The 14176-nt window shown below is 42.3% G+C and overlaps 1 protein-coding gene across 4 annotated transcripts in view; it reads right to left on the reverse strand.

The window, feature by feature from the left end:
• Positions 1-507: 507 nt before the first annotated feature.
• Positions 508-14176, reverse strand: part of mpp7a (MAGUK p55 scaffold protein 7a) — a 136507-nt gene continuing 122838 nt past the window's right edge. For all 4 annotated transcript variants that reach the window (XM_010737322.3, XM_027274075.1, XM_027274077.1 and 1 more), the window contains 3 exons: positions 13015-13123; positions 10509-10652; positions 508-2999 (listed from right to left, as the gene is read on the reverse strand). In XM_010737322.3, coding sequence (XP_010735624.3) covers positions 2820-2999; positions 10509-10652; positions 13015-13123 — 433 coding nt within the window. In that variant the 3' untranslated portion in view covers positions 508-2819. The remainder of the gene's footprint in view (positions 3000-10508; positions 10653-13014; positions 13124-14176) is intronic.

Consider the following 14176-nt stretch of genomic DNA (forward strand, 5'->3'; position numbering starts at 1 on the left):
GAAGAATCTGCAGTGACAGATTAATAGTTATTTCTTCAAGGTCAGTTTTCTGATTTTTCATCTTCATTTGGCAGAGTACACTGTAGAGACACAGATCAACTGAGGCATGAGAGAGCCAAATAAGAATTTAAATTCATCAATTAAAGCCTATTGCAGCGTGGCAAAAAGAACCCAGATATTGTCAAAATCAAATTCAGCTCTAATGATCCATAGGTAAGAAAAACAGACGGTGATTGACATTTAGTATCCTCTAGCGCTGTCATTTACAAGATGAAAGGTCTGTTTACACAACTGTGCACTCTGGAGTGAACTCCTCTGGGACAGCTGAAAGATGTTGCTGGAATATTTTTCTCCAAAGTGAACAAAGATAAATGTAAATGGCACTCAAGGGCACAACTCCCAGAAATACTGGAATATTTTTCTAATACTGTTCCACCTCACACATCACTACTCTCGATCGTTGCCCAGTTAAAGACATGAATTAATTTAACGACTTGGAAATACAAGTTTAGTTGGATTTTCTTTAATATAAAATGTAGAAGTTATCAAGAATAATGTAAATTCATACAATTTGCCTCATAAACAGCATTTCATTTACAGCAAGAAAAAATATTTTCTGGAGACTGTACAAATCTGATTCTGATTAATAAAACAGATGACAAAGGGGTGAGATATGAAGATGTGGACAAGTCAAATAATATATAAAAATAAAACTGAAAGTGATACTAAAATCAACAAAAACCTAAGGACAAAGTGAATGGGTGAGGGGTGTTTAAGTCCCTTTAAAATGTATTTTATCATAACATAACCATATAAACATATTACCCTTTTTTAAGTGGACAAAATCAAATATATAAATATCATAGTCGGTGGCAAAGGTAAAAGAATAGAACATGGAAAAAATGGGCAATGCAACCTGAGCTGGACATACAGTTAGTGTATGAGAAAGAATCAAAGAGGATTTGGACAGTATGTCAGCCAATTGTTTAAAAAAATGTAAAAACAAAACATAGTTATGGGAATAATTTGACATTGTGGAAAATATTGTAGTCTCGACAAGAGAAAAATGATACAACTTTTTATGTCTGTATGTTCAATATGAAGCTCGAGCCAAAAGCTAATTAGCTTAGCAGGGGGGAACTATTCTGGCTTTCTTCCCAAAGTAAAAAAAAAAAATGTAACAGCTACTTTTAAAACTTACAAATAAACAAACAACAAATTTAAAGTCAAATTCATAAAAGTGACCAGCTTTAGAGGTGCTATTAGCATATTTTTAAATTTAGACAGAGCTAGGATAGCGGCTAACTGCTCCCTGTTTAACCTAAATAAGCCTCTAGGTACAGACGTAACAAGTAGACATGACTCACTCTCGGCACGAAAACACACAAGAGGGCAAACTATTTATTTAAAGTGTAAAATAATCAGGCTTTTGCTACATTAGCAGCAAAGAACCACGGCTCTACCAAGGCTGTTAATGACGTTAACACAGCCAGAATTAATAACTAGCTGCTTTTTAAAACCAGCGTACCAGAACTTAAGGTTAAGCATCTCTGTGATAAAAGTGTAAAGAGGAAAAGTACTGAGTAAAAAACAAGTTAGACTGGGACTGGGAATGGGAGACTCAAATTAGCAATAAACCTCTAATGCTCATAAAGTCAGGAGCGGCTACTTAGCATTTCTCTGAGTTAAAATCCTGGAAGTGTGCTGTGGACCCTCTATTAGCAGCCTTGCTGAAGCCATTTTTATGTGAATAAAAATAAAGACTCCACCCTAATAAAACACAATTGTGAACATTTTCTTCTAGCAGATGGCCAAACGTGTCCAGTTCTGGGACTTTAAATGGCAAAGCTGTTATGCTGGGCACCTTCAAATGAAGGGAAGCTTTTTCAAAATGCTCCTAAATGGAATATATAACACCTAAATAAAATGGCTCTCTATGTGCTTTGTAGGGGGAAAACTAGACTAGGCTGATGAAATCAAAACAGTTGAGTGAAAGACGAGACGCCTCCTGTGTAAAAAGTTCGGAGAGGTGGCTACAGTTGAGATCAGGTTGCTCTAAAAGTCGAGATATGTATATATATAAAAAAACAAAACAACAACAACTGGAGGCTATTAGAAAATATATTAATTTCTCTTAAATAAAATTACACTTACTGCCCTTTCTTGCGAGTGTACCTGACAATGTTTTGTTTGGAGTAACAGTCGTGGAAGCATTATAGAAGCACAGAAATATAGTAAGACAGAAGGCAAATATGTTTTCTTTTCCCCTCGTTCCCCCTCGGAGGTTGTGTTCTTTTACAGACTTATACATGTAAGTTGTCCACCGAGAAGAAATATGTCAATCCCTTTGGTTTCTAATGGTCTAATGTTATAAACACACTAAAGACGGAGTTCTGGTTGGCGCGGTCGCTGATGTGCTGGCAGGACGGCTGGTGCTGTGATGGTCCAGTCTCGTAACACACTCTGGTTTGGACCAAAGAGCTCAAACTCATGGCCATGGTTGTGTGACCCAGACTGAGACAGAGAACAATGTCCAAGACTCATATTCTGGTCAGGCGCCCTTAACCTCAACCCTGTCAGATCTGGTCAGACCTGGTGATCCACATCCAGACCACAGCTGAAGTCTAAATCAAACCTGATCCCCAAGCTTATTTTTAGCTTCGTGGAGCTCAGGTATGGCGACACAGCCGACTGGCGCTGTCTTGTTTTATTCCCGTTTTTCCCTCCCAACACCAGCCACAGCAGACATAGAAAGATAAAAAACCTGCATATTTTTGTCAAAGCCCTTCCCTTTTCTCCTTTTACAGTCCGTGTGGATCTCAGGAGTGAGTCCAGCTGACTGGAACCCAGTGAGTCTCCGTCTCCACTTTCTTTAGCGCCAGCCGCAGCTCGCTGAAGGCGGCCGAGAGGTCATCGTTGACTATGACCTTCTCAAACAGATGGCCATATTGAGTCTCCATCAGCTGCGTAGTTCTCACCATCTCCTGAAAGTCCTCCTCCTGCAGTGTGCATGGGAACAGAGAGGAGACAAGAAGACGGAGGTGAAAAAGACATAAAGCAGAGATGTACGCACAAACCAAAGACCAAATTGTTAATTCCAGGCTGCCTATCTGCTGGATAAAGAAAACTCTGGCCACAGTAAACAAGAGGGGCGATAAATTCATATACTGTAAACACAAATCACACACGCAAATAAACATGAAGGGGCCTGTACGGAGCCCGTTATAGTTTTCCAGAGACATGGTACACACACACATGAACATGAAACCACGTCCTGAAACCTCCATACAACAAACTGACCTCAAGGAATTTTCATAATTTCCTGCACTGAATACACACGGTTATCCAATTCACAAAGAAAATAAAACATCCTCAAAATAAGCTGAGGACAAAACATAACCATCATTTCCAGAAAACAGACATGTAAAACATACATTACTGCTCGTCTGGATTTTATATGTGCGATGGGGAAATCACCGCTTGCACAGTGGCAAGAATGGACATGATCTTTGTGAACTTTCAACTGAAAGGGACAGAGAGGCGTCAACGCCAGTCACATGACTGATTTCAGTGAGACTTGAACCGTGAATCTGATGACTTCAGACTTCATTTGATCAAACAGCAACTCACCAGTGACTCAGAATTTTATATAAACTTCAGCATTTTGACTTGGAATGATTTGAGATCCTTCGCATGATCAAAGATGAAACATGACGTCAGGGGTAAAGGGCTTACTGTGCAGCCAATGAGCTCTTTATTTTTCAAAGAATGGATGTACTTTGAAACAAACCAACAGCAGAAGGCACGAGCAATATAGCAAAGTAAATACATATTTTAAAAAGGGTTCATTACTTCATGGATAATGACTTGTGGAGGTCTTGGAACGAAGTTTAGGACTCGACTTGACATGAACTTCATAGTCAGGCCAATAAAAGCAAGATAATCACGTCTGTCTGTCTGTTTGTCTGTCATTAGATAATGATGATGGACAAACCTGGACCAAAGCGCTACACCCACTGACACCGCCATTACTGCTACCATACTGCTACTCAAGTCAAACAATATACATACCCATTTTTTCCTCCTGTAATGTAATAATCTAATCTAATAAAGAAAGATGGCAACTGAGGGAAGATGAGCTTAAGAATTGACCTAACTAAATATCTAAATCACTTTAGAAACAAGGGAGCTAATATTAACAACATTTCAGGCTGGGAAACACGTTTGATTACACATAATGACTTGATGTGTGGAGTTTGTGGTAACTGATGTGCAAATTGGGCTTGAGTGGGCTTAGGGGCGATGGATGTTAAATGATGAGTGAATTAATGAGCTCGTAAACAACATTATCTACAGCTTCGGTGCCTTAATCTCATTTTTCTGCACTTTAGGTTGTGATACACCCATTTAAAAAAAAAAAAAAGAAAAAAGAAAAAAAGAGGGAGCTCCATAAAATCACTGCACGCTGAGCAAACAAACAGGGGTCCTCCGAGGGGATGAAGAGTTTTCCAAGTACTTATGCAAATCAGGTGTCCAGTGTAAAGACTAAAACCACGTGCTAACTGGGAGAAATAGGCAAATAACATATTTTTATCAGGCCGGGGGTAAACACTGCCTATCTGAAGCTCCTGTATTCATAGATAAAGTATTCTGAGAGAGCCCAGGTATCTCTCTCCACGGTGGTCTCTCTGAGGCTTTCTGGTTTCAGCTGTGTGGGCCCTGGCTGATCCTGGCCTCAGAGCACCGGCACGGCTAAAGTGGCTGCACTGATTTAGCCTCATGTTTTTACTGGGAACACTCAACTTTAGATTTCTGGACAGATATGGTTTTATAGTGAACCCCTCTGCCAAACACACAATTATAAATACACACAGATGCACATTCATGCAAAGAAAATCAAACACACTCGCACACGCACGCACACACACACTCTCCCACACCCACAAACATGCAGGATCTAGCTGAGTGTGTGCTTACAATGTGTACGCACATAAACACAGCCTCGTTAAAGTTTAAAACTTCTGAACGGCTCAATTTCTAGAGACGCTCCTTCCAGCCAGGAGTTACTTCAGAATGTTTCTGGTGGTTTTCCGCTTCATAATGGATTAGCTGCGCAGCTAAATATAAACGCTCACTCGCTGTGACACTCTGCAAAAACCCTGTCTGCTTTTTTTTTTGGCTCTGCCGCCTCGCATGTATGTAAAATCCGACCCGCCCTCTCACGCTCCGTCGTCTTTTGCGTGGAAGGTGTGATGGTTTTATCAGCCCGTGACTCCGAGGATGACAGGAAGAGGACGGGCCGAGACGAAAAGGCAGCTTAGGGAGGGCAGGGGGGGTTTGTTGGTCTGTGGAGAAAACCGTTCCACAGCAGGTCTATATTCTCGTCATCTGGACCGAAGCCCCAGCAGCAGGACTTCTACTGTTGGACCAGGACCCACAGATGACCACTGTGTCCAGGACGCCAAGAAGACAACCCCTCTGACCTGTCCTGGCAGCTGAATGAACCTAGGAGACTGAAAGCTGTTTTGTGTGTGTGATGTTTCCATGTCCACCAACGAGTCTCTGTGTCTGTCTCTAGTTAGACCATTCCAGGTAAAAGAACATTAATCACAGCATGAAGCCGCTTAAGGGACGGCGAGCTGGGTAAAGAGACGGAAAGAGAATCAAAAAACAGAGGGAGAAAATAATAAGATAGATGCAGGATGAAATAAAAGGGGCAGGGAGATGAAAATAATGAACGTGAAAGAGGCAAATGGAAAGCTGGGCAAGTAGGAATGAGTGGATATTCTTTGGCATCCACTGATCCGTGCTGGATCGCTCTCCTCGGAGGGCAGTTTGAGCTGATGCCACTTCTGGAGGGCCAAACGCAAGAAGAAAAGCAGCGGGGACTCATTTATCCCCACTGCCATTAGATTGCTTAATTTCCACTTGAAATGATGTAGTGTCTTGTGCCTGTTTAAGTACTTTGTTCTAACACAGATAAATGGCACTTTTCATTGCACGATACAAGGCCATTGACTCTCGGTTTGGTTTGTCCGTGTTACAGATTTGAAATCGGCATGATGTTTTTGATGGCTTGTCTTTTTATTGTATTATATTATATTTGTGATTTTACCGTGTCCGTTTCAGGAAAATCACCCAGTGAGACCATAAACCTTTTCAACACTTTAGTGACACGAAACAGCGTGTGTCAGCGTCAGGTGTCGTCTTTTAAAAGCACCACACACAGGGATCCTGCTTTATTGATCCCAATAAAACACACCTGTCCTCTCCATTTAAATGAGCGCAGAATGTAGAAATGTAGAAAAAACCCAAACTGAACTTTACAAACCAGTTTGAAATGAGTGCGGTCATTTTAGATAATGCGCCATTTTCTGCGCTAACCACATTACAGGCTGATTTATGCATTACATCAGTCTGTTTTTGCTTGTTTCTACATCACGCTTCTGTTCCTTTTTTTTTTCTTTTTTCTTTTTTGAAAGGCTACTCTGAATCGTCTCCAGCTCAAACAATGGAACTAAAGTCAGACTCGGGCTCTGCTGAAACAATGAGACACTGTTCCTCGGTCTTTATCATAAAAGCAGACCTGTCTCTGTCAGAAAGAAATACAGCTGGCGATGGATAGAAATATGTCTGAGGCGACTATCCCAACAACAGCTTCTCTTTCAGAGGCTGTAAAAGCAGATCTAAGGTGGTTTGCGTGCTGTCGGTACACATGAACATTTACAGAGAACCTGGTCTGTCACCTGTCTGAAATATGCCTCCCTGTCACACAGCTTTATAAGAGATGCATTTCTATGACTTGAGAGAATAGCAGAAACTAATAAAAGGACAGTGAGTACGTGGATTGTTAGCAACCATCCTGGTTTTGACAACTAAAGCTCATTGTTCTCAGGACCCCTGCTGAGAAATGAGGAGCAGACGCAGGCTAAATGACATTTCGCTGTGTGACTAATGCAAGCTGACCTTGCCCTGGGGAAGCCCACAGAACTTTGCCGTTAGGCTGATCATAATAAATTACTAACATGACTCTGGACAAAAACAGTATGTCAGCTTGTAAATGTAAAGATGATGGTGAGATGGAGAACGTTGTAGTTTTACTCAACGTTGTTAGGGTTACTATCGGGGCTTTCATGTCCCGTGATGGTTTATATGGATTTAAATTAGGGGTGGGCAATATATCGAATATACTCGATATATCGCGGCTTGTTCTATGTGAGATGTATGAAATGACTATATCGCGACCATCGAGTACTTGTCACGTAAATGTTTTTTTTTTTGTTTTTTTTTTAAACTTTGTCTGCAATCTTCGTCTTCTGATTCAAGCATCACGAGGAAAACCAAAATTCTGAATTAACATATATTGGGTTACTGCTGAGGTGTGTGCTCGGATGTGCATGCGTTGTGGTGAACAACACAGTTACGCATCAAGCAAGTGATCGTTGGACTGAGCACAAAGAGTGTGGAGTCGTCGTGACTTTGTTTCCAATGACCAACTGGATCACTTGAGACAGTAGCTGCAGCAGTTCCATCCGGCATGCAGATGAGTAAGGAAAGACAAAAAAGACAAAAGTACTATTGGTCAATTTTTTCAAAAGTCACTTCTGTAAGTAAATTGTACTTTTTAAATATATACTTCATCACACCACATTGCATTTCTGAGAGTCTCGAAGCAATGTCCTCTCGTGAAAGTAAAATCGTACGAGGCAAGAGACAAACTTTCGCCTTCTGTCTCCGCGTAGCCTGTAGCCTACATGTAAATACCTCGTTGGACATTAATAACGTAATGCCGTTTTAATGTTAATCTGACTTTCCTCGCCACGCACGAGCATAGGCAGGGCCGGTCCTAGCTATGGGCAATGTGGGCGGCCGCCCAGGGCGCATTCTCCGTGGGGGGCGCACGAACGCCCGAACGCTTCGTCCCCCCCAGTTTCTCAAACCTATCTGCGCGCCTGGGTTTATATGGATTTAAATTAGGGGTGGGCGATATATATCGAATATACTCGATATATCGCGGCTTGTTCTATGTGTGATGTATGAAATGACTATATCGCCCTATCGAGTACTTGTCACGTAAATGTTTTAAGCCGTCTGCATTTAATTCTCACGGTGCGAGCATTCCGTAGCATTTCTATTTTTGATGCAAGCCGCTGCTAAACCTCGTAAATTTCAACAGAGCAGATCGCACCAGACAGGAAATCCGACTCAGAATAAACATAATAAACTTCTGCACCCTTTCAAAATAAAACACAATACGCAGTTCATGTAGCTTATCACAACTTCACATCAACGTTACGTCATGACCGGTGGCACCAGGTGAGCAGTCAATCGATCAAAAAGTCTCAACATGAACGATGAGAGACTAATTGTTGAAGTGGAACAACACACAATAATTTATGACACAACAGATGCTTTTTATAATCTCTTCCATGTTGTGATCTCGCGTGAATACGGTCGGCTCGCTATGCTGCCAAGACGTGCCCGGTGTGAGTTGACACAGGGCAGAGGACGCAGCTAAAACGCTGTGCAGCCGTTACTAATCTAATAGAAGGGTCTACTTGAATCATCATACTGATGTTATTTTTTGCATCAAAGGGTTGAATTTAACATTCACAGTGATTTGCAGGAGAAATAAAAATATCGAGATATATATTGTGTATCGCGATCTAGCTTAAAAATATCGAGATATTGGTTATAGGCCATATCGTGCAGCCCTAATTTAAATGATTCTTTATTTGGTATAAAGATTTATATTCATGGTGTTTAAGTCAATCATGATCATTTTGGATCTGGTCTGACTGTCGTTGGGTCTTTTCTATTCAGGTTTGGGTCCATTTTGGTTTGGGACCTTCCTCACATGAGCAGGTCCATCGTGTTGTCAGACATAATACAGTTTGTTGTTGCTACGAGATTTGAACATATGACTTATTTTCAATGTCTTCCAGCTCAGAGATCAGAGTGCATGTATTTAAACTTACTTTCTCTGACTCCTTTCTCTCACCACGGGCTATCACATCATGCTCCTCGCTGCCTCCTACAGAAAATGAAGAATGGGAGCCGACAGCTCCATCCGGCTCACCGCGTTAGGCGTGTTTCTGCAGTCAAGTGTGAACCGAGTTTAGTTATGTTAGAAAGGCAGCTTGATTTGATAGAACGAGAAGAAATGGACTAGTTCATGCAACATGAGGTCACCGCAAAAGGATGTTTTTCAGGAGTTTGTTTTGTTTTGGGGCTGGTGGGGTAAGGTCTTTAGGGCGCTCACAATCCTGACAGCAATGAAACGAAAAACATAAATGGTTGTGTCATTTGGTGACGAAAACTTGTTTTTCAGAAATCTTTCACCAACATTTGGCTTATACAATATTAAATTGCATGTGAGTTGTGAGTTTTTTGTCATTTATGTCAATGAAGTTTGGAAACTTTATGTAATATGTATGTGGCACATTTTGGGTCATGGGTGGGGGTTGAAGGACACAGTGGAAAGGAAAGTCAGCTGTGGGGAATATTAAAAATGTAAGTGAAAAAATCTGTCATTTCTATGTGCTTTCAATGAAGACTTATATAAAACATGAATTAAACTCTACCATGTTGGATTTACACCTGCACATCCCAGTTCATAGCCCATCACATGCTCCATTGTTCCTTTTCTTCGCTTATACTTCGCGGCTGTTTGCTGTCAGTCAGTCTCTCCTCATGTTTCTTACCACCTGGTGTCCCATCATGACGTGTCTGGTGTGTTGCTGACCAGGATCTTGGCCTTAACACTGCCTGTGGCGAGTGAGACGCGCGAGCAAGCGAGCGAGTGAGGGCTGGGAAAACCATCATCCACCACCAACTCCCTTCCCGGCCCCCCTCCAACCACCCGGCAGCTTCACAGCAGCACCGAACACCAGCTAATTGGTTTCATCTGTGTCCCCGTTGGGCTGGATAAAGGTGTGTAAAGGATGATCTCACCACTCACACGCACACATACTGTACACACAACGTCCAGGCGGTGTTTCTGTTATTCCTTCTGCTGCTAATCTGGTGCAGAGCCGTGTGTTTCTACAGCAACAACACCATCGCATCATCGGACTGTGTTTTCTCCAGCTAAACCCTTCATGTGACTCATCTTCTTACAACATATAAACGTCAACATCTTATACACTCATATACTGTTTGACTATGTTTGGACCAAGCTGTTGTGAATTTGCCCCTCTTTATCCGTACTTAATGTATATCCTATTAGCTGTATCCTGTTGTTTTCTGCTGTACTGATCCAATTTCCTCACAGGGGTCATTAAACCTTCATTTAACTTAATCTAATCTGAATAGCATTTACAAATATCATCCAGTTTGGGAGTGAGTGTAAGCTACTCACTGAAAATTGTATTAAATTGATTTCCTGTGATTGTCTTAATCAAGGCAAATCTGACTCATCTGTTACTTCAAGCTGTTTAAATAACAACTAAACAACATATGTTGGTCTGATTCAGGGAGAAATAAACTTTCTCATCACGTTCTCTTACCGTAAACGGCTTCGCAGATCCTTTGTCGTCCTTGCCTGATATGATTTTGGCGTTCTGTCTGGTCTCCCTCAACCTCTCGATCGGAGGAGGCTTCACAAACACTACAAAGGGTTTAAACTCTGCCGTCCGCAGGTGCTTTATCGTCTGAAGAGACAGAAGGGAAAACAAATATGAAAGACTGTGAGGCTTTACCATGGAGCAACAGGAGGGGAGGAAAGTGATAAAACTAGAATGCAAAAGTGATCATGAGGTGGGCACAGAGGGAACAGACTGGTAGTGGATTCCAAACTAGAGGTTGGTGCTCCCTTGTGTGTTGTCACAGGTTAAGAGATGAATGGAACCAAGAAACAAGACTAAGAGTCTACAGACATGCTAACAGCTCTACGAGTCTGGACTTAGGCAGTGCTTTGAGTTAAAAGCTTCAGCTTATCCGGGGCGGATTCCAGCTCCTCCCGAGGGATCCTGAGGCATTCACAGGCCAGACAGGCTATACAGTCCCTCCGGTGGGCTCTCGGTCTGCCCCGGGGTCTCTTACCAGTCGGACGTGGCGGAACACCTCCAAAGAAAGCCATCCTAATCAGATGCCTGAACCACCTCAGCTGGCTCCTTTGATGCGAAGGAGCAGCGGCTCTGCTCTAACCTCTGAGCTAGCATTAGCATGCTAATATGTCACAATGACAATGCTACATAGATACAGTAGTGTAAGCATGCTAACATTTGCTAATGAGCACTGAACATAGAGTACATTGATGATTGCTGATGGGAATATAATTGTTTATATATCTCAGGTTATAAACCAAAAATTGGACAAACTGAAATTGTATTTAATTTGATTACAATTCATCTAGAGGGGGACATACGTAGGTCTGGACCACATCTCATGACAATCAGTCTAAAACACTAACCTCATGGCAGTGCTACAAAAGTCAGCGGATCACATTGTACTTGTTGTTTGGGAACCATAAATGTCTGTACAAGAAAATGTGCCTCAATGAAAACTTAGACCTGCTGTTGACACTTCATTCAATAGTTCAATTCAACAGTCTGAATCAAAGTGGTGGACCAAATGCCATGCAGCATGCAGCTGAAACATATTTCTATTTTTGATAGACAAAACAATCACAACTTAAGGTCAACTTATACTGGCTCTGGGTTTCAACTGTATTATGGAGTCCTGATCAGCAGATATAGTTACTCCATTGTCATGAAAACATGCAGTCTGTTCATGATTCACACACATTCACTTGTTTGTTTATATCAACTTTACTACTATAATAAACTTGATTTATTAAAATATGTGGATTAGTCTTTGGGCCTTTAAAGGTTCAAATCAATCTGAGAAAAAAAAAAAAACCTCATGCCGCGTGGCAATGTGTTGCTGCGTTGTAAGGGGTCACAGGCCAAAAAGGGAACCAGTGCTTTTTAATGTACTTGTGGGTAAAAGAGGCCTCTGGTTATCTACCACATGTGGTTCTTTCTGTCTTTCTATGATAGTGGAGGATACATATTTGTTCACATCTGCCTGCCCTCTTTATGTCGTCTTTCTGGTGGCAACTGCATGAAACAGCACCCACAATCTGCTTCTCGAGAGTTAGACGAGAGGTCAGAGTTGGTTAGCGGTGGCGTCAGGCGTCAGGCTTTGGGCTCTCCCCCTGGTTCTGGCACTGTGACCAGGACTTCTCGCTGTGCTAATAGGCAGTGGGTCCAAACCCACAACTGATAGGAAGATGGATAAAAACCCAAAGGAGGGGCAAGAGAAGAACCACTGGGAAGTATTCATCACAGCCTTCCTCAGCCGCTCACCAAGTCAGCATGGGAGCAATAACATGCTTTGACATTGCCACTGATCTGATCCATGAGTCATGTTGGAGAATGGGCTCGTAGTGAAGTTAGGGAGAATTCACTATTGGCTTACACAACCTCACAGATGTTTGCCAAAAAACAAAAAAGTACATACCTAAATGTACATACACCCACATGAGCTTCCGCAGACTCTTTCTCACACACTTTAGCTAACGGCTCTCAGGCTCACTCTTGCTGCTGCTCAGCCCGGGGTGGTTTGAGAACATGCCAGGCTAATCTATATAATGGTGTATTTGTGCCTGTGTGTCATTATCCACTGAGCGAAAACAAACAGGAGCTGGCTGGGCGCAGGCCGGACGATACGGGCCTGGCCCTGGATTAATGGGAATTGTACTCATGGGTTTGTCTGGGTTTAGTGACTAGCCGGCCATTTGTGTAGGGCCTGATCACCACGACCCAAGACACATAAGCCAAAGAGGAAATCTTCAAATAGAGGAAATTAGCGGTAATTGCGCCCTCAAAATGCCCCCTTTGAAACCCGCTTTAGTAACCCAGTAAGCAGCCAAGGCCTCAGGAAAGCCAGGGAAGAGAGAGATCTGCCTCCGAGATAGGCAGGGCCAGAGGTGGCAAAGGGCTGAAAATGCAGGGAAGAGAGGGATGGTGGAAAGGTTAGGGATGAAGAGGAAGGGTTTGTGTCACTCACATGAGGCTGGACATCCAATAAGCACACTTTGTTCTTGGAGAGGACGGAGCGGATCGAGTCTAGACTTGTCCCGTAGTAATTCCCCTTGTACTCGCCATACTCGATGAACCTGAGAGGCGAGGTGGAAAGAGAGAAGAGATGGTTGGAGAGCAAGAAAGCACCTTTTGCATTTTCGTGTCATGATTAGTAGTATCTAATGCGATGCTAATGTCCCTTTGGGAGTAACATTAGAGTCTTGTCCTAATCTGGCGGACTGCGTCAGCACACTCCAGAGATTCGTCTTAGAAATAATGATACATAAAAAAATACCCTACAAATCCACAGAGACAGGAGGATTACTCTTGCAACTACTGACAGATCGGAAGATAGTGTTCTCGAGCAGAACTTAAAAACCAGACATTTTGGCGCAGCACATTTTTATATAATCTCCTACACTACTCTTTCAATCAGTAACACCTGTTTGTTCCAGAAAGACCCACTAAGCCCCTGAATGCCAAAACCTTCCCTTCCTTTAATCCATCAGGATTTTAGCCCAGCAAGCAAACAAACACTTTTCCACCAGATAATCTTCCCCCTTTCACACCAATCAACTGTCATGAAAAAAAAAATGAAAAAAAGAAGTCACCAGTGTATTTTTAGCTGAAAACAAGAAGGAAAAAAGGCAGCGAGGAGAGTAACGACGTGGAAAGAATCTGAAACTAATAGGACTGCGTGGTATGCTTGCAGTCTGCTCATGACGAGTGTCGGACAGAATGACTGCCTCAGTCTGTCTGATGGCATGTAAAAAAGAAACTTTTATGGTAATTGCCCATGTAAGAAAGTTTTACTCAGCGTTTCTTTGAAAAAGAAGGTAGACCTAAGTCTCGAACAAACCTCATATTTGGTTATGGGAAATTCATTTAAGAGCTTACAGTAGCCTGTGTTTAAAAAAAACTCACACTTTGCAGCATGCTGTGCTGTTTGTCGTCAGAGGAGAAGGTATATAGATTACAGGAAGGCACGCCAGTGAAGGTTCGGCTATTGAGAGCATGGACTTTTGCCATTTGACACAGAACAGGGCGTCCCTTGGGAAAGTTGTTCGGGCTAAATGCACGTTGTTGTGGCCCCGACTCAGAGACCTTTTATTTGTGCACCGAGCGCATTGTTTCTGCTGCATGCAATG

Source organism: Larimichthys crocea, chromosome XXIII (assembly GCF_000972845.2).
Source record: "Larimichthys crocea isolate SSNF chromosome XXIII, L_crocea_2.0, whole genome shotgun sequence".
NCBI lineage: Eukaryota > Metazoa > Chordata > Actinopteri > Sciaenidae > Larimichthys > Larimichthys crocea.